At 55.8% G+C, this 19,334-nt stretch overlaps 6 protein-coding genes across 6 annotated transcripts; 3 read left to right on the forward strand and 3 right to left on the reverse strand.

Moving 5' to 3' along the window:
• Positions 1-594: 594 nt before the first annotated feature.
• GCG54_00000928 (uncharacterized protein) lies at positions 595-816 on the forward strand (the record flags this gene model as incomplete). The annotated part of the gene is made up of 1 exon (XM_045401059.1): positions 595-816. The coding sequence occupies one exon, from the start codon at positions 595-597 to the stop codon at positions 814-816; it is 222 nt and encodes a 73-aa protein (XP_045258843.1).
• A 436-nt stretch (positions 817-1,252) lies between these two features.
• On the reverse strand, positions 1,253-3,169 carry GCG54_00000929 (Lipase 4; the record flags this gene model as incomplete). Its single annotated transcript, XM_045401060.1, has 3 exons — positions 1,253-2,281; positions 2,350-2,986; positions 3,135-3,169. 3 exons carry the CDS (start codon positions 3,167-3,169, stop codon positions 1,253-1,255), a joined length of 1,701 nt encoding a protein of 566 aa, XP_045258844.1.
• Positions 3,170-3,758: 589 nt separating this feature from the next.
• Positions 3,759-5,377, forward strand: GCG54_00000930 (putative transporter; the record flags this gene model as incomplete). Its single annotated transcript, XM_045401061.1, has 2 exons — positions 3,759-4,318; positions 4,381-5,377. 2 exons carry the CDS (start codon positions 3,759-3,761, stop codon positions 5,375-5,377), a joined length of 1,557 nt encoding a protein of 518 aa, XP_045258845.1.
• A 910-nt stretch (positions 5,378-6,287) lies between these two features.
• GCG54_00000931 (40S ribosomal protein S21) lies at positions 6,288-6,819 on the reverse strand (the record flags this gene model as incomplete). Its single annotated transcript, XM_045401062.1, has 2 exons — positions 6,288-6,519; positions 6,788-6,819. The coding sequence occupies 2 exons, from the start codon at positions 6,817-6,819 to the stop codon at positions 6,288-6,290; spliced, it is 264 nt and encodes an 87-aa protein (XP_045258846.1).
• A 555-nt stretch (positions 6,820-7,374) lies between these two features.
• GCG54_00000932 (Structure-specific endonuclease subunit SLX4) lies at positions 7,375-12,073 on the forward strand (the record flags this gene model as incomplete). The annotated part of the gene is made up of 4 exons (XM_045401063.1): positions 7,375-10,132; positions 10,556-10,721; positions 10,878-11,242; positions 11,421-12,073. 4 exons carry the CDS (start codon positions 7,375-7,377, stop codon positions 12,071-12,073), a joined length of 3,942 nt encoding a protein of 1,313 aa, XP_045258847.1.
• A 6,152-nt stretch (positions 12,074-18,225) lies between these two features.
• On the reverse strand, positions 18,226-19,029 carry GCG54_00000933 (uncharacterized protein; the record flags this gene model as incomplete). Its single annotated transcript, XM_045401064.1, has 1 exon — positions 18,226-19,029. The coding sequence occupies one exon, from the start codon at positions 19,027-19,029 to the stop codon at positions 18,226-18,228; it is 804 nt and encodes a 267-aa protein (XP_045258848.1).
• Positions 19,030-19,334: the final 305 nt, after the last annotated feature.

The raw sequence follows: 19,334 nt of genomic DNA on the forward strand, positions 1-19,334 counted from the left end.
ACAATCCATTCGAAAGTCAACTATATATTAAGCCTATAAATAAAATAAAACTAGTAAATAATAAAAGCTGTATAATAATAAGTATCACTAATTATACTACTATTACAGTTTCTATAAAGCATACTACGTTTTCTAGAGTATAGAATAAAATTTCAATTTAAACAGCTTAAATATATTTAATATAGTAGCAGAGAATAATGTTCATAGGTAACTAACTCTAAGCCGTCAAATACGCAATCAATCATATAAGTTGACAAAACTGCTCATCATCACAAGGTCAATTGGAACTTTTCTTAGATATAAGAACTACAATGCCGAAATGAAAATGTCCTCGTCAAGTATCAAAAAAGGAGTCTAAGCGTGAGCCCATTATGCGCTACAGCAGACTCCCTGTACGTTATCATGTCAGCTTTCCTTGTACTCATATGCTAAGTTAGGCAAACATGATCTTCCTCGGAATATTCTTTGACGTGAATTCAATACAAATACATATCCAATTCTTCACCCCTTCTGAACTTATGACTTTCTTTAAGTGCTTTTAAACTAAAGCAAATACATAAGCCTCACCATACACCCAAGTATCAAAAGTATAAAATGTCTGAACTCATGCCCCCAATTCCTCGTATCTTCTTCACCTACATCGAACCACTCCTCTGCCTCTTCAGCGCCCTCCGGCCCCTCCTCAACCCTTCGTCCATCACCGCGCCGCTCACCCCCAGCCCGCGCGAGCCAACCCCGACAGAAACCCTGTGGGCGCTGCAAAACGCCGTGCTGCTCTTCGAGTTTGCCCTGCTCACATGGGTGATCATGTCGTGAAGCAACGACAGGAAGGCTGTGACAGGGTATGTGCTGGTGAGCGCGTTGGTGGACTTTCCGCACTGGGGGTTGCTGGCGGTGACGTTGGACGAGGAGGCGGTGGGGGGCGAGGATGTTGTTTGTCATGCCGTTGGGTACGTTTTTGGTCAAGGTTGGGTATTTGGGGGGTTTGTTTGGGAGGGATCGTGTAGTGAGGAAAAAGGGTTGAGGCATTGAGGTTTAAAGCTTCTTTCGAATTTTGGAAAGTTAACACTGGATTGCAATATCAACGAAATGAAAACTACTACTGACAATGAATAATTAAAAGCTTAAAGGTTAGCGGATGTGTCCCCTTTTTCATCAGGATAACATCAAAACGATGAAGACGAACATTCACACGCACTAAAAATCAAGCAAGCATATTTAACTGATTTGATTCTTTCTATACTTCTACAGCCTACTGCTGCGAGACATCCACCTTACTCCACCAAAACTCAGACTCCTTCCTCGCCCAGGTATCATCATGCAACCTCGCCGGCACGCCCGCCTCGCCCCCAACCAGCTCCTTGTTCTCCTCCCCAAACACCATCGCCTTCGGCGTCCCCTCCGCACTATACCGCTCCCACGCGGGCCTCTCCGGGGCAGACCCCTTCACCGCGTTGGGATCCCCCGTCGCGATGAAGCTCGTAATGTACGCGTTGTACGTCAGGCACAGCTCCTTCTGCGCCGCCGAGATGCCCGTCCGGTTCGGCTCGCACGTCTCGTAGTACATGTTCTCGCCGTGCCGCGCGCGGTCCAGCAGCGAGCTCTCGAGCCCCCACTGGTAGAGGTACACCGGCTCGCTGGTGGCCTTGCTCGCGAGCTCCGCGGTCTGCCGCACGGGGGCGACGTAGGCGTACTGCCCGTACGCGACCTCGAGCCGGCGGTACTGCGCGCCGGTGCCCTCGAGCTGTTCCTCGTACGGCGAGTCCGCGACGGTGAGCGGGTCCGGGTAGAGCGCGTCGATGGTGGCGACGTCGTCGGCGGAGAGGAGCGGGAGGAGGTCGGCGAAGAAGGAGGTGAACTCGTCGGAGCGGGCGACCTTCTTGCTGATGTAGATGGAGCCCTCGTTGCGGTTGAAGCCGGTCATGATGGGGACCTTGCGCCACTTGTTCAGGCGCCAGGACTCCATGGGCGCGCGGGGGATGATGTCGCCGTCGACGACGGGCTGGAAGGCCCAGCGGAGGGAGGGGTTGTACTTGTCGAAGACGGCGATCTGGGCGGCCTGGACGGTCTCGGTGGGGGCGGCGCGGAGGAAGGCGAAGGTGTCGGCGGAGGAGAGGCCGGGCGGGCAGGCGCAGGCGGCGAGGAAGTCGGCGAACTGGGCCTCGTGGATGGGGGCGCTGTAGGGGCGGACGGCGCGGGAGGTGGAGGCGCCGGATTGGAGGATGACTTTGTGGAAGAGGGGGGCGGATTGGCCTTCGTCGTGCATGAGGATGTGGCCGATCTGCCGGGGGAAGGGGTGTTAGTTTCTGGGCGGGAATTGGGGTTTGAAGGAGGGTAGGAGGGGCTTACGGAGTGTGCTCCGGCGGAGATGCCGAAGAGAGTGACGTTGCTGGGGTCACCTCCAAAGGCGGCGATGTTGTCGCGCACCCATTCGAGGAGGAGGAGCTGGTCCTTGAGACCGAGGTTGAGGGCGCCCTGCTCGTAGCTCATCGTCGAGGGAAGGAAGCCGAGAGCGCCGATGCGGTAGTTGAAGGACACGGCGACCAGGTCCTGGCCGGAGTTGGCGAGGAACGAGGGTGTGTTGTGCATCATGGCGGTGCCGCGATTGAATGCGCCGCCGTGGATGTACACGCCGACGGGGAGCAGGTCCTTCTTGCCCGCGCCCTGGGGCCGGAAGACGTTGGCCGTGAGGCAGTCCTCGCTGTACTCGAACTTGGGGCCGCCGGGGAAGAGCTGCTTGCCCGGGGCGACGGCGCCGAACTTGGAGGCGTCGATCGTCGCCGTGGACGGTTCCACCTTCACCGGGGGCCGGAACCGGCGGTCGCCGGTCGGCGGCTGCGCGTACGGGATGCCGCGGAAGGCTTCGATCGGCCGCGGGATGGCCTCCGTCACGACGGTGCCGACCACCGTGCCCTGCGCGATGGTCACCGAGGGATGGTCCTCAACCTTGGAACCCATCTTGGGAAGGGAATGTGTGTGTGTATGTCTTGGATGGGTGTCTCGGTTGGCAAGCAAGGGTGAGAGGTGAGTGGTGAACCGGGGGCTTGGTAAAGCTTGGGGGTGGGTGTGGTTGATGATTAGATCAGGTATCGGCGGATGGATGTACCGGATCGCCGTTGCAGCAGCTATCGCACGGCAGACAGGCCCTCCGAATCGAGTTGACTAGCATTGTTAAATGAGTAGGGAAAGCCGCGACGTTTGGTAGAGAAGTGCATGTTTTCCCGCGGGGATCGGGCGGCCGAGCGATATCGGCTCAAGACGTGCGTTTTCGGGCCCAGATCTGTCGTCCGAAGCACTCTCTGATCTTCCGGCTTATCACGTTTATCAGCGCCGGTCGGCAAGACCCCGACCTCCTCTCGACTCATGCGCCCCCCGGCCGTGTTCCCCGCGATAGCCAGACCAGCCATTGGCAGACCCAGGACTGCGGATAAAGTAGCCCGTTATGGGGTTTCGTGGGCATGGGTCCGGTTCCTGATAAGATGCTTGTTTGGTTTACTCAACTGACAGAGTAGGACTGACAGTTCCCCGGGCTATCTGCACTATCTGGGCGAGGGCTCGTCTATCAACTGCACCCCGGAGACCAGGCCTCGTGAGCCTGCGGGGGTTCGAGATAATGGCCAATTGGCAACGGGGCATTAAAACATCATGTCCTCTCCCCTCCCCGTGAGGTCACGAAGGTTGAGTCGTCAACTTCAACGTCTCTTGTTGTTCCTGTTGCTAGACACATCAGTCCTTTGAGACAGTCAACGACAGCAAAGATGGCCGATAACACGCACGCCGTCGACAAGGACATCAAGGCGGCCGAGGACGGCCTCGAGCCGACCAAGTCGCTGACCGCCGGTGAGGTCCAGCACCTCGACGCCTCCGCCGAGTTCCTCTACCAGAACAACATCACCGAGGAGTACCTCGCCGAGCTCGTCAACGACAAGGAGAAGAACCGCAAGCTCGTCCGCAAGATCGACCTCATCGTTCTGCCCCTGCTCGCCGGCACCTACGTGCTGCAGTACATCGACAAGCAGGCGCTCTCGTACGCCGCTGTCTTCGACCTCTTCACCAGCACCAGCGTCACGCAGACGCAGTACTCGTGGTTCGCGAGCATCTTCTACCTCGCCTACCTCGTCGCCGAGTACCCATGGGTCTACCTCGCGCAGAAGACGCAGATGGGCAAGGTCGTCGCGGGGTGTGTGCTCTCGTGGGGCTCCGTGTTGATGATCACGGCCGCGTGCTCCAACTTCCCCGGCCTGGCGGCGTGTAGATTCTTCCTGGGAGTCTTTGAGGCTCCTATCACGACCTGCTTCATGATGATGGTCTCCATGTGGTAAGTTACACCCCAGTCTCACCCGAACCCAGAGTATAGCAAGCTAACACACGCAACTCTAGGTACGTCCGATCGGAGCAGCCCTTCCGCGCGGGCATCTTCTACTGCTGCAACGGCGTCGGCTCCATGCTAGGCGGCCTCCTCAGCTACGGCATCGGGCAAATCGACTCCTTCCCCGTGTGGAAGGCCGTCTTCCTCATCTGCGGCGGCATCACCATCCTCTGGGGCATCCTGCTGCTCTTCTACCTGCCCGACAGCATCCTCACCGCCAAGCGCTTCTCGCTCGAGGAGCGCGCCCTGCTCGTCGGCCGCGCGCGCCTCGCCCGCACCGGCGTGCTCAACAAGACGGTCCAGTGGTACCAGATCAAGGAGGCCGTGCTCGACCCGCAGGTCTGGCTGCTGACGCTCTTCGTGCTGCTCAACGAGGTCATCAACGGCGGCGTCGCCAACTTTGGCAAGCTCATCATCAAGGGGCTCGTCTCGGACCCGCTGCTCACGACCGCGCTCGGCATCCCGCAGGGCGCGTTCCAGGTCTTCTGGATCCTGTCCGGCGCGTACACCGCCACGAAGCTGAAGAACCAGCGCACCACGGTGATGGCGCTGTGGCTGATCCCGACGATCCTGGGATGCGTCATGATCTGGAAGCTGGATCGGGCGCACTACAAGGTCGGCGTGCTGTTCGGGTACTACCTCGTGGGCTCGTTCGTCGCGTCGCTGGTGCTCGCGCTGCAGATGCCAGCGACGAATTTGGGCGGTTACACGAAGCGTATCACGGCCTCGGCCATCGTCTTCACGGCGTACTGCGTCGGAAACGTGATTGGACCCCATGCTTTCCTGGCCAAGGAGGCGCCGCTGTACCCGACGGGGTGCAAGGTCATTCTTGCGTGCTCGGTCGCGCAGATGTGTATCGCCATCTCGTTGCGGGTGATGTTGATGCGTAGGAACAAGCAGAGAGACGAGGCGGCTGCTGCGGCTGCGGTGACGCCTGACGCTCAGCATGAGGATGAGGGTGTTGATCTGACTGACATGGAGAATCCCAACTTCCGTTATGTGTTGTAGATAGCGGTGGTGATGGTAGAGGATGGGGTAGATGAGCTGTTCAGAGTTATGACCATGTTGTCTGAAGTTAGCGTCACAGCGATCAATGATTACACGCATTACATGCGCTTCACAAAGGTTTACAATGATTTTGGGCACCTAGAGGTCGAGCCTGGCTCAGTGATTGAAGTGAAGGTAATTCGGCTGCCTTCCCATTGGAAGCTGTGGATTCTGTTTCAGTAAACACCAGCATTCGAACGGCTGCAAGCGAATCAACCCTTGACTGTGTGACTCTTCATCATTTCAAAAGCACAAAAAGATGGCGAACCCATGTTGAAAAATAGGCATCGTATTGAAGCAATTAGTGCCTAGACATGTGAGACCCGTATCTGTACTATGGCGAACACCTTAACCGCCACGGCTTTTTCAAGGCCTCATACTTTCATCTGCGGCACGGAGGCTATCGAGGTAGCCCCAGAATCCTCGGCCATGGGAGACCATCGAGGGTGGCACGAGAATCCTTCGCTAGCCGGGAACGAGCAATTGGGTACGGGGGAGGAATTTCGCAGTCGAAGGGCGGTAGACGAGGACGAGGACGAGAGTCACTGGACGGGAGAGGCTTGTTCTTGTTTGTCTCGAACGCGGAAAATCTCATTGTGTTGGGTAGTCGTGAACCATTCCTATGCCATTTTCCTCTCCTCAGAGAGCCGGACGCCTCGAATTGGCGATTTTTTGTCCCATGCAACCAACTCTAGATCCATGTAGACCGACCGAACCGAACGACTAGACCTTTTGAGATAAAAGAGTCAGTCACCGTGTCCGAGTCCGGCTTCGCTTTTTGGACGCCAATAAAATCCCTCGAGAGCCTTTTGCAAAGCCCCATCCACAACGTACCATTTCCTTTCCTCCCCCGAGGACGAAGCCTCAGCATTTATCGCTGGGCGGACCAGACGGCCTTGACGAGGCCATCGCGCTGGGCAAGGCGGTTGAAAGCGTCGTCGCTCTCACCCATGGCACGGACGAAACCGCAGAGGGCGTAGACGTGGTTCTCGCCGGGGACAGCGCGGCCGTTCTCGTCAACCTTGGCGACGGAGATCTGGACGGAAGCGTGGTCCTTGGCCTTGATGATGCGGTTGGTGGCGCTGCACTTGCGCGGAACGTAGCTGAAGGAGCAAACATGTTAGCAAATCCGTTCCTCTGCGTCTGTTCATCCTCCATCGCATTGCGATCCCTGGCCTTCCTCCCAATTCTCGTTCCTGAAGCAGAGGTCCGAGGGGGCAACCGAGAGAGATTCCACGCAAGAAAAATGCCGCCTTCTTCTGCTCTCTTTCCCCCCTCAAACTCCTCCCTCCAGAACGAGAATTCGGCTACCGGCGCGCGGGTGCATCGTGACGTGACGTCTCGAGGACGGGTGGTTTGGTGTTCGCTTACAGATCGACGATCTCGCCCTTGTCGTTCTCCATTGCTGCGGTTGGCGTTCGGGGGGTTGTCTAGAGAAGTTGTTGGTGATTTTGCGTTACGCGGAAGTGGTCGTCGGGAAGAGACTGAGGCGTGGTGGGGGTGACTTCTTAATTTTGCCAAAAAACTGTGTGGGCGCCTCCTTCCAAAAAGTCCGGTGGGTTGCGCCTGCCGAGCCGGCGGCAGGGCTGCAGTCACGTGTCGGCTGAGTCAGGTGACTGCGCGGCAATGACGCGGGTGTCGAGGGCGCTTGGGACACTCGGGCCTCCACCCCGCTGCAGCGTGCATGCTCCGCTGAGTGAGGTTTGGGTCCCATTTAGTGCTGTTAGTGGTGTCGCGCGTAGTGTGTTTTGTTTCTTGAAGGACGGGAGGGCGTGAATGACAACTCGATGCGCCATTGCCACCGCCAACACATCTGAGACACTACGGGCGACTTCAATGTCTACGCACGCCTTGCAGCCACTACGATAGTCTCTTGTAGACCCCCAACAAACATCCTGCTGCGGTTTGTGTTGAAACCATGCGCTCGGCGCATCACCTTAGGCCTGTCGAGATTCACGATGGGGTCTCCGTTCGGGACCATTTCTCATGACCCCTACAGCCTCTCCTCCTCGCCAGGTCTCCCGTCTCTCGACCAGATCAAATCACAGAACCCTTCACGACCTCCGCTACAAAGTGGCAGCGCGGCGATGGCAACCCCCGACAATGCGAGCCATAGCTTCACCAGCGTGTCCAGCTTCCTCCGCCACGAGCACTCCACGATCGACCTGACGACTCCGTATAAACCCCCGACCGAACACTCTGGCATGCCCCCGCCGCCACCACCGGAAGAGGAGGAGCCAGTTGTAGTGTGCCTCGCAACGGTATCGAAACCGAAGCGGAAGAGAGGTGTCAAGGTGTTGGAGAAGAAGCCAGGCCAACCGCCTCCAAAACCAGCCAAAGCTGGGAAGGCTGCCAAGGAGAAGGAGGAAACCGAGGCCGACCAGCCGTGGAAGAAGTACTTGAAGGACGCTGCCGAGAAAGAAGAGAAGAAAGCCAAGTCTACAAAGCCCAAACCTGCGGCCAAGGCTAGAACGACGAGGAAGAAGAAGGAGGAAACTGTCAGTCGCCACTTTGCCAAACCGAAAGACGAGGACCAGGATCAGGAGGCCGAGGTGCCTAAGCCGCCAAAGAGGACCAAGAAAGATGCGGACGAACCTTTGGACTTGGAAACGGCTATGCGCCGTCGCATGGATTGGACACCGCCGCCTGCCGATACCGTTGCTGGTTCGAACCAACAGGTCGTGGATTTGCTCTCCTCAACCGACAAGACCTCAAGTCTTGTCGCCTCAAAGGAGACTTTCGATAATCTTTTCAAGAACTATGCGCACCCCGAGGAGGAGCAGGCGCGGCCCTCCGTCGAGCCACCCGACAATGAGCGCCAGGTCTTAGGGAAGAGGAAGTTGATCGAGACCGTATCTATCAACGAAACGGCCAAGACGGGCCCGTCCGAGAGAGCGGCCCCGAAGGCCAAGGCACCCAGGAAGAAGCCTCGAACTATCACTGAGCTAGCCACAGCTGCCTATAAGGTCCCAGAAGCTACTGAGCAGCAGGAGCCATCTGCACTTGCACCAGAGAGCAACGCCGTCGAAGCAGAGGAGGCGAAGGGCAAGGGAAAGAAGAGGGCATCCAAGGCCAAGAAGCCGAAAAAGATGCCACCGCCGGAACCTGTCCTCCTTTCACCGACCGCAGCTTTGAGACAGGCCGCAAACCAGGACTACGTGTTTGGCACCTCGAGCCAGTTGGCTCGGGAACACTCGCCAACGTTCCTACGAGACCTTCAATCAGCTCTCCAAGCTTCAAACTCGCGGGGAAAGGACGACGACCCCTTCGTGACGCCCATCAACAGTGACGCGGTAGAGCCAGAACCGCGACAGAAGCTGTGGGGTGTCGGTGCAAGAGACGAAGATGGACGAGTCTTGGACCTCGAAGTCATCAACTTGGCAGACACGCCACAGGGAAATGAAGGCACATCTGAAGGGCCCAATCCATTTGGATACGTGGCCACGGACAAACAGGCGCCACCACTACCGAATCACTTTCCATCAGATGACTCGTTCCCTGATATCGACGATCTTCTCGGAAAAGCGATCGCGGGGGGGCTGCCTAGCATTCAGGAAGAGGCACCATCCTTTCAGCCTGCGGCAGCTCAATCCGCCCCGAAGGAACCACGCCCTGCACCCGAACATGAAGCCGCGTGCCCAGCCGAAAAGGACATCTCCGAGGATGATGTTGAGCTGCGGCCGCCGCGGTTGCTGTCAGTGACTGGCAGAGGAACACAACAGCCTGCTGCCAAAGCCAAACCTGTCCAAGAACCCAGCAAACCAAAATTCGACCTATACACTGACGTCCAGCTCGCACGTGAAATCTCCTCATACGGGTTCAAGCCAGTCAAAAGACGCACGGCTATGCTTGCTCTATTAGACCAGTGCTGGGAAAGTAAGCAGCGACCAGCCCTTTCTTCCCTACCCACGAACCATCCGATGATCTCGACGATATCTGAGTCACAGACAGCTGCCAAGGTGCAAAGGGCTGCAGCTGCTGTGTCACCCAAACGCCCGCGGGGCCGTCCGAGAAAGAACAGTGACGTTGCGCCAGCATCCCAGGAGATGTCACCTAAACGTGGGCCGGGACGGCCCAGGAAGACACCCAGCGTCGAACTCCTATCGTCACCCAAACGCCCGCGGGGTCGTCCGAGAAAGAGCAGCATCGAGATCCCGTCCAGTGAGCCGCCGCCGTCAGCTCAGCCTCCGCCGCCATCTCCCAAACGGCGACCCGGACGGCCGAGGAAAACCGCTGAGCCGACACGAACCACCGGCGGCACGATAAGCAACAAGGGTAAATCCAAGGCAGCTGCAGATACCCCAGACGTAGCCTCGCCGGCGGCGTCACGCGCCAGGAAGCTTGCGTCGCAAAACATTATCGAGATCCCTGATTCGGCCTCTGAAGGGTCCCTGTCGCCGTCGCCCTACTCGTCTCCAGAGCCAATGTTCTCGTCACCGCCGCCACTGGATGCTTCCTTATCAATCACGGACGATACGGAGATGTCGCTCGCTGCGTCGCCAAAGAGCCAGGAGTCTGCGGCTCTGTTTGAGTGCATCACCGAAGCCGTGACGACGGCACCCCCAACCATGGACCCGAAGAAGCCCACCTTTCATGAGATGATGTTGATGTATGACCCTATTGTGCTGGAGGACCTTGCCACTTGGCTGAACACAGGTCAGCTGTCCAGAGTTGGCTACGACGGCGAGGTCTCCGCGGTTGAAGTGAAGCAATGGTGTGAGTCCAAGAGTGTTTGCTGTCTTTGGCGCGAGAGCTTGCGAGGAGGCGAGAGAAAGAGATATTGATTTGGAGTTGAGGCAAGGATACCCTCTACGTGTTTATGCATTCATCACGGCGTAACTTGGGTGGGCACAGGCACAGCTTTGGAGAGGCCTAGCATTCACTTAACATGCGCAATACCAAACTTTTACACGTTGATATCTTATTCTCACTGCTTCTTAACTATGATTGTAATGAAGCCTTTGAAAATATCAAGTACGGATGTCGATCGTTGCTCGCCGCACGGCATTCCTCAACCGGCGCAGGGCGCGGTCACAGGGCGCTCACCGAACCTCGGCAAAACATCAAACAACCCCGCTGCGATGATCTAGTCCGCAACACACCTCATGACTTTGAGCTAGCCGGACAGGCTATTCCCAGGGTTTTCTAATGTCTACATTCATATTTCCACGGTGCATTCGCGCGCGTTCAAAATCGTCAGTACTCTCAGTCCGACTCACGAATTCGCACTCAATTGCGACCGGAACATCGACCCGAAGGCCGCCGAGTACGAACACGCCGCCGCCACTCAGAACAGCCACATTTCGTTTTGAAGGCGCCACGCGGGTAGCAATCATGTCACAGAAGCGGGCATCATCGTCATCCAAGGAGAAGAAGGAAGTCCAGGCGCCACGGCCAAGCTCAAGGTAGCCCGACACCCATATTGATTCCCAGCAGCACGCGCGCGCTAACCGGGCACCAGCATCCTCCTCCTCTCACCAACGAACCAGGTCCTGCTGCTCCACCGGGTGAAGACGTCCACGTCGTTCGCCTCGGCGCACGTCTTTCCCGGCGGGAACCTGGACGCGTTCCACGACGGGGAGGTGCCTGCGCCCGAGGCGCGGGAGAGGCATGAGGACGGGCCTGCGTATCGGCTTGGTGCGATCCGGGAGTGTTTTGAGGAGACGGGGATTCTGCTTGCGACGAGGAAGGGCGCGGCGGCGGGGGAGGAGTCTGCGCTGGTCAACTTGTCGTCTGCGGATAGGGATGTCGCGAGGAAGCGGATTCATGGGAATGAGGTGAGGTTTGGGGAGTGGGTTGAGAGTGTCGGGGGCGTTCCGGACGTTGGTATGTGGTCCTGTTTCCTGTCAATTCATCTCACATCGACAAATCCTGAAAGGCTATGGTCTGCAACTTCTGGACTGGAAGCATCATAATGAGCTATGCGCTGGCAATGCGCCAGCGTAGCATAGCCATCTTGGACTGGCAAATGGAGGATGCAACAGCTCACTGACAAGCGCAACAGATCGCTTGATGCCCTTCACGAGATGGGTCACGCCAACCAACGTCCCCAAACGCTTCACAACGCAGATGTACATCTACATGCTCCCGCACTCCGCCTCAACGGGCGCTGAGGCCGCGGAGCATGAGATTATCGTCCCGACGCCGGACGGGGGCGTGGAGCACACGGCCGCCAAGTTCGACGACGCTTCCGTATGGCTCTCCCGCGCCGACAAGGGCGAGATCATCCTCTTCCCGCCGCAGTATTATCTGCTCTTCCTCGTCGCGCAGTTCTGCAAGGGCGCCTCGAGCGGGGCCGGTGTCGAGCACTTCGCGGCGCAGCGGGAGCAGCTGAAGGAGTTCCTGAAGCGGGTCCCGACGGCCGAGTCGGAGGCTGCGAGGAAGCAGCCCACGTCGGAGATCCCCTGGGCGGACAAGGTCATGAGCCCGCATAACCTGTTCATCCGCGAGGAAGATAACCGCGTCGTGCTCGGGATCGATAAGCCGGGGCCGGAGCTCAAGCGCTCGGGGCGCGGGGGCGACTGGGAGAGGGTCGTGTTGGTCAAGTTTACGCGCGAGGGCCCGCGCAAGGTCGAGGTTCGAGGGCGGGAGGAGGTGTTGAAGGAGGAGAAGGAGGCGAAGAGGGCGAGGGATGAGTCGGAGAAGTCGAAGATCTAAGTCGGCGGGCTTCGGACACGTGGTAATCGATGGTCTTCCTGTCTTTTAGACGTTAGAGATTCCACAGAGATGAATAGATGAAGGATCCCCTCAAGAGAGGAAGTCTCTCGAAATTCCATCTTGCTGACAGCCCGGAGAAACCAACACTGTCAGCAGCCCCAGCCAGCCCTACGCATCGACACCGCCCCCAACACACAGTTGCCGTTGCCTTTCCACGTTTCTCTCTTGTCTCCTCCTGACTTAAAGACATGGAAACCGAACGATCGGAAGGATGAGATGTGACGGCAGTAAATAGAACTGAATGTGCAAAAAAGGCGAACTGCCTCCTGCACAGTACTATTCGAAAGCGACCTTGCAAACAAACTTCCTACGAGTCAGGCGTCCCTTCCCCCCTCACACCCACCACAAAAAGAACTGCACAGCAAAAGTAGCTCGAAGAGCTTCAGAACTCCTCCATGGGCCTGGGGGATCGGTTCCCCCCCGAAACATGCGGCTCCGAGGCTCTGCTCCAGACACAGAAGCAGACAGAAGGGCAAGAGGAAGGGGCTCTGGCATGCTGCAGTTGGAACGGTCTCTCAAGAAGCAGCCACGCAGCTAAGCGACATGGATGCAGACATCTACTCCGTGGCCGCGTCGGGGGCGACCCGGCCTTGGGTAGTGCTGTGTGTGTGGTGTACGGATGCAGAATGCTGGATTCCACACCATTATCCACCCGATGGCAGCTCACTTCTGCTTTCTCTCGTCCCTCCCGGCTTCCCCTCCAATCCTGTCCTTTTTCATCCGCGGTCACCCACTATTCAATCTCCCATTCCTCCACACCCTCGTTCTGTTTGCCCTTCTCGGATTCCCAACCGGGGGCCGCAGCCCGATGAACCATTGGCCCGAGATATGGCGATTTATGATCTGATGCTGCGAGCCTGCGAATGGACCACTGGCGCGGGGTTTGGTTGGGTAGAAAGTACTGAGAGGCGCTGTTCACGAGATGTTTCCTGCGAGTTTGACGTCTTTCCCCATCGTTCTCGCGAAATCAATCCCTTACACCCTGTCAATGCCCCCCACGTGTTGGAACTCTTTCGCATAATAACACTTCTGGGTTGCTTCCTGAATGCTATACCTTGAGGCTCTTGCCGTTGAAGAGTGCGCCACAGCCTGACCGATGGCTTTGATGCCGGTGTTGTTCTCTTTATCCCTGATCCTCGTTCCGACGGCTTCACCACGTCGACACGATTTGCAGCTCCGTCCCGCATCATCACATACGTGGCCTCGGAGTTGAACGTTATCCCGACTCAAATATAGTCCCGTGGACAGTTTATCAGACCATGATGACGCCCCCTGCCGACGGGAGGCGGAAGACGGTGTGCTTTTGCAACAATGGCTTGAAATGATTAGCTCCATCTTTGCCATCTGTTGCTATCTCGAAGCCAATCTCTCGGCCTGGGAACCCCTCATCTGATGACAATTGCTGACCAATCCAGCGGGTGTATTCAACCCCGTGGGGGACCATCTTATGAAGCTTAGATTGGGAGTCAATGACTCTGGCGGTGAAGCCTGTCGCCAGTTCTCGCGACGACCGTGATGATGACGACGTCACGGACGGGAACGCGGCCCCGAGCATGACCGAAAGGAGCCCGAGCGGAGTAAGGTTACTTCACAGGGAGAGAACGTCGGGTACGAGGACCGCTCACATTTTTGCACATTGCTGAAGAAAAGTGACGAGCGCTCGAAACTTTCACTTGCCGAAGCAACTCGACGAAACCGATACCACACCAGGGTAGCTCTTTCACCACCCTAGAGACAGATACAGACGCCGTAACCCCTATCCCGTAAGGCTACATGTAACCGGAGACCAAGTCAAATCAAATACAAGGTGCCAATGGACCAATCTGCATAACCTGCTACACACCTTCCTCTTGTCTGTAGACATCATGAGCGGCAGAGCGGGGAAAATGCAGTGTTATATCATGCGTGGATGTGATTGGAGGGCTTCTATTGACTTCGCTGCATCCACATGGGTTAATTATGCAAGAGCAGCATGTATTCGGCATCCTTGGCTACAACGGGTACAAGCCATGTTAGGAAGAGTCCGAAGAGAGTGGACCATGCCGTCGTGAACGATGGATATACGAAACCGAGTGCTTGATAAAACATTCAGTGACCCGTAGAGCCTGATTCACAGCTGTAGTCCAATGTTTAAGAGTTTACGCGCCGTTGTCGTGCCGTTGACGGTTGGCGCGTGCTGTTCCATGCCGTCCCATGCCGCCGCTCGAGGGCCCATCCCGCATGTCGTAGCCACACCCGCTATGTAGGGTGTGAGCAGATGACGGATGTCGGATACCAGACGGAAGACAACAAGCAGAAAGTGGTAGGTGATAGCGGGGTTGCCAACTCACATGTTTGACCGACAAGGGAGATTTGACCAGGGGATTTCTCGCAGAGCCTCATTAAAATGGGACTCGGGCTGTTTGGTTGGGCAGGCCCTTGTCGAGGACGATAGATATTGATCCCTGACTCGACCGGAGGGGGGTCCTGTGTCTCTAGTTCCGTCAAAGGACGGGACAGGGATGTGCTTTTTCTGGCCTGAAAATTGCAGTGAAGACGACCTTGATAATGCTAGCGCGGAGCAGATGACCCATGTAGGAGGTGAACATCTCGTAGATGGAGTGAACATCCATGGGAGCAGTAGCCGAGAGGGGCAACAAGATGGCTACTATTCATCGGCAAGTGTAGTCGACATTCTTTTAACATGAAAACTTATAAATACCCCTTGGGCTCTCGATGAAAATGACCCAATTTGACTGAGAACACCATCGAAGCTGGGCTTCTTGAAAAGAACACTGTGCAACAACACTTCTCAGCTCTACCATTCAAAGAAAAACCTCACACCCTGCCTCCCTCCGTTTAGCATCCATCATGTCTGACAGGCAAGTCTCTGAAACGAGATTCATGATCATGACCATTAACGGAAATTTAGTACTTCGCCCAGCCCGATGCTTGACATCTATATCAAGGACACCGACAATGTTCCCGACAGGCTCACGAATGCCAAATGATGGACAAGCGTTCAATGGTAGTAAACACGCTGTATCTCTGCCACTCTCCTGTAACGCGGATGGTGGTGTATTGAGTGTGCCTAGGTGGGGTTTGAGATTTTGAGGAGGCACTGATGGCTTGTTTGATACCCCACTTTGGAGACGGATTATCTCCAAGTACTACTGTTGGTTGATTTTGAGTCGATACTGTTGGTTTACTTCTTTCTTTTCGAAGGGCTGGGAAGCTGTGGCTGGACTCAGGACATACAGAGTAGCTGCTGGACTGCTTTTGGACGCGTTCCATTTCTCACCACATTACCTCGGATACGCTCGTTACACTACGGTGCTAGAAGCACCAAGATTCACGAATACAAGTCGACGCAGAAGATCTCTCGTTGGAATAAAGCTCTACTTTAGTCTCCGCGTAACAAGAGTAAACGATCTGACCCAACCCTGGGAGATTTGAAGTCTACGCTGACAAGCCAGCTGTGGCGAGTACATGTACGGTAGAAGCGAGCTCAAAGATCATTGGTAAGGCTTATGCGGAGCGATCCTTCTTTGAGGCTCTGCAGGAAACAAGGCCTGTAATGTAGTATAAAACATGCACGTATTTGCCATCCTCAACCCCTGATCCTCGTCAAATCTGTACATCAAACCTGTACGCGATCATCTGCTCTATCGTCCAGCCGTAGCTCGTGTACTCTTCCAATCGCTTGGTTCATCTTGATGCCGTTGTTGTTACGTGGCCTGCGGCATGTTGATATTTACGAAATGTCGTGGTCTAGGATGATTCGTACCATGCCATCCTGACGTTTTTCGGTCAACTAGTTACACCTGATCACCTGGTAAGGGTTCCCCAAAGCGGTAATGGGAGGTACAACGTCTTCATATGTACGGCAACTACCCAACCCACAAGTCTTGGCAGTGTCAAGCTGAAGCTTTGACCTGGAGTTTGCTGCTTGTTTCCCCGCGTCGAGCTGCCAAGCTCGGGTCTGCTACCCGTTCAAGCTTGGCGATGCTGTCCACAATACGTGCTAATCAGCAACAACACGACACGAAGCCTACTGACTGCTGGAAGCGCACCTCGGGAATCAATCGCGAGTTTCTGAATAACAGCATTTCGCGAATAATTCCCGAGACGAAGATCATTACGCCACATTGCGGGACTCTCGATCACATACACACATTGATCAACACGCATTGCCGCACATCACTGAAGAAACGATGAGCTCCCTCAAGAGATTCTGCTACATGTACATCACCACACCACCTCGTCAGCTCCTCTTGAGCGTCATTGAACTGTAATCTCACGCAGTACGCAGAGATGAGCATGGTTGTACCCTGATCCACGACGCGAGACCAGCGAACTACCTCCATCATACGCACGTACTCGGAGCACTATTGTCTGCATGCCCCCACAACCGAGTCGCTCGCACACCGCATCCTCAATGCGAGCAACCATGTCGCTACCTTCACAGCAAACTCTCAGCGGTGCCACGAAGTTCTTATGCAGTCTCGCATGCAAGACAGGCGTGGATGTGGGGGTGATTGGACCCGTTGGTGAGGGGCGTATGTATGTTGCGCTGTTGGCTGCAAAGCCTGCATGGAAATTGACCAGGGAGAAAGACCGGGGAGAAAGTCCTCATCGAGAGAGCGAGAGGGGTGGTTTCTACACACCTTCGTCTGGCAGAAGCCAAAAAGAAACGGTTTAATCTCTGCCCCATCCTTTCTCGATGAAGAATCCCGGGAGGGGGGGCGTGTCGTAGAGCCTGGGCTTGGAATGTCGTTGGATGAGCTCGCCGTGCGCGCGCGCGTCGTCGGCCCCGCTGAGAGACGAAAAACGGCACGGGGTGAATCGTCCGTCACGGCGACTGGACGAACCCCGACCGAGTCGCGAAGATGACCGCAGGCAGAGCCTCATGTTTGGGGTGGGATTTGCGTCCGGTTGGTCGGCTTTCGTTGTTTGACCTTCGGGTTGTCGAGGATTGTGCCGGGTCTCATGAGGTTTGGCCCGCTTTGGGGGTGGCCCCCTCGATTCGTTTCTGGGTCTGATAATGGATCTCTGGCGTCGTATTGGGTACGGATACGGGGCCGGGATTTTGCTGTGAAAGTGGGAATGGTGTCAGTTGCGTTCCGATGGAGCAGGTGACCAGCGGAGTGCTGCGCGGGATGGAGCGAGGAACGTGGCAGGGTACGATATCCGAGAAGGAGTTCCTGATCATGTAAGTTTTGAGTATAAATACCCCCTCAACCATATATTGAGATTATGAAGAGGTGACTGCAAGCTGAGGAAGCCCGTTACCGACTATTCGCACGCTGAGCATCCTTCTCCCTCTGAGACTGTCGATTTTGCTGCCAAACCATCTATCTCAGACCTCGTCTTCATCCGTCATCACGATGAATCATAACACTTACTTTGACGTCTTGGTAAATGGGTAGGCAAAGATTCCTTGCCAAATATTGCTTCGGCATCTGACTATACTACAGTAGTGACCAACCGGGAATGCTTGACGTCTATCTCAATGACACCGGCAATGTTCAAGATCGACTCTTGAACCCTCCACCACCCCCGCCTTCCCCTCCACAGCCGTCGCAATAGACGGCAGAATCCTAAGATTCATGCATGTGAAAGCAAGTTCTCCGAGGCTACACAGAACCTCGATATCGGATGAGTCTCCGACGACACATGAGAGCAACAGAAACCATTTCGATACCCCTTGGAGTTGGCGTTGAGCGGTGGCGTTTCCCTTTTGGGCTGCTTTGTCTGGGAGCCAACTGAGATTCTCAGTTGAGCTATGGGAAATATGATAATAATAACATGTACTCTTTCATGGCTGGTGCTCGGAGCTTTTGAATACATCCTGCTTGAACGACACGTTAGCGCCGTGGACCTGGGCCGTTGGGTCATAGGGACGGTGAATAACAATCATTGATGTCACAAGAAGTATATAGAGGGATCCATGTGGATGTAGTAAATCACAAAGGACGAGTGCCATTCTTTGTGATGTCTTCATTACTGGGCAAAGGCATCCAAACCCGTTTTCATGTCCGTTTTCATGCCCTTGCCCATCGTTCATTGTCTATCGTCATCAGGAGGTCGTCCCTGAGGAAAAGTCGTCCTGTCTAGTGCGAAAGAAAACCAGCACCACCACTCTTGACGCCCAACTCACGCATCTTCATGGCAAGGGCATCCTCGAGCTCCGCCCGAGCAGCCTTCTGGGCCTCGGCAAACTCCCTAGCCTCCTCAGGGCTCATGAGCTCATCCTCCTTATCATCCTCCTTTCCCTTTCCCCAGTCGGCATGCTCCCGACGGCGGATCTTGCCCATCATCCTCTCGAGTTGCTCGTTGGTCCAGTCGGCAAAGAAGGTGTCAGGCTTCTCCTCAGGCTTCTCTTGAAGAAGGACATCGATGGCCTTTGCAGTATGAGTCTCCTCGTTGTAGGCGATGGGATGCTGGCGGTATCCCGAGAACTTGATGGCGAGGCGGCGCGCCTCGTACAGGCGCATCATGACCCTGGCCGGGACGGTGGGCTTCATGTATCTCAGAGCAGTCTTGGTCCAGTTGGCCTTACGGGCGGCGGCAATGAAGGTTCCTGCAGTGCCCTCGGTAGCCGCCATGTGAGGCGCAAGCTTGGTAGCTTTCTCGAAAAGCTCGGCCATGGCCATATCGATGGCGCGGGTGTCGAGGTTGGGGGAGACGGCGCGCAGAGCGTTCTTGAAGGCGATGGTCTCATTCTCGTCTTCGAGGTACTTCACCTCCTGGTTGGTGGGGTCGCGGTACATCTCGAAGCCGGCGCCGGAAGGTAGGATCTTCTTGAGCGTCTTGGACTTGGACTTGGTCTTCTTGGTCACTGTCTTCTGGGTATTGTCGGCGGCGATGGCGGGGACGCCAGAGACGACGGGAGGGAGCTCTTGAGCCTGAGACATCGTGTAGGACTCTGCTGTCTGGTCAGTTATCGTCGAAAGTGGCGACTGAAGCAGAAGGAGGCAAGTCGTGGATTCGCGTGAGCGAATGGGAAAGAAATAGGGGAAGGTTCGTTGGATGGGTTGCGATCGAAAAGTGACGTTGATCGGAAAGCCGAATAAGCTGGGGAAAAGGACGGACAAGAGTGGTTCAGACGTGACTTACGTTTGATGCGATGAGGCAAGATTGTGGGCGGAATGATTATGTTGTGAAGTTGTGAGGCGAAGAAGTAGGTTGTGTGGTTGCCAGGGTGAAGTTTGCTGGAGGT

This window comes from Colletotrichum gloeosporioides (genome assembly GCF_011800055.1).
Source record: "Colletotrichum gloeosporioides strain Lc1 chromosome Unknown consensus_83, whole genome shotgun sequence".
NCBI classification, from domain to species: domain Eukaryota; kingdom Fungi; phylum Ascomycota; class Sordariomycetes; order Glomerellales; family Glomerellaceae; genus Colletotrichum; species Colletotrichum gloeosporioides.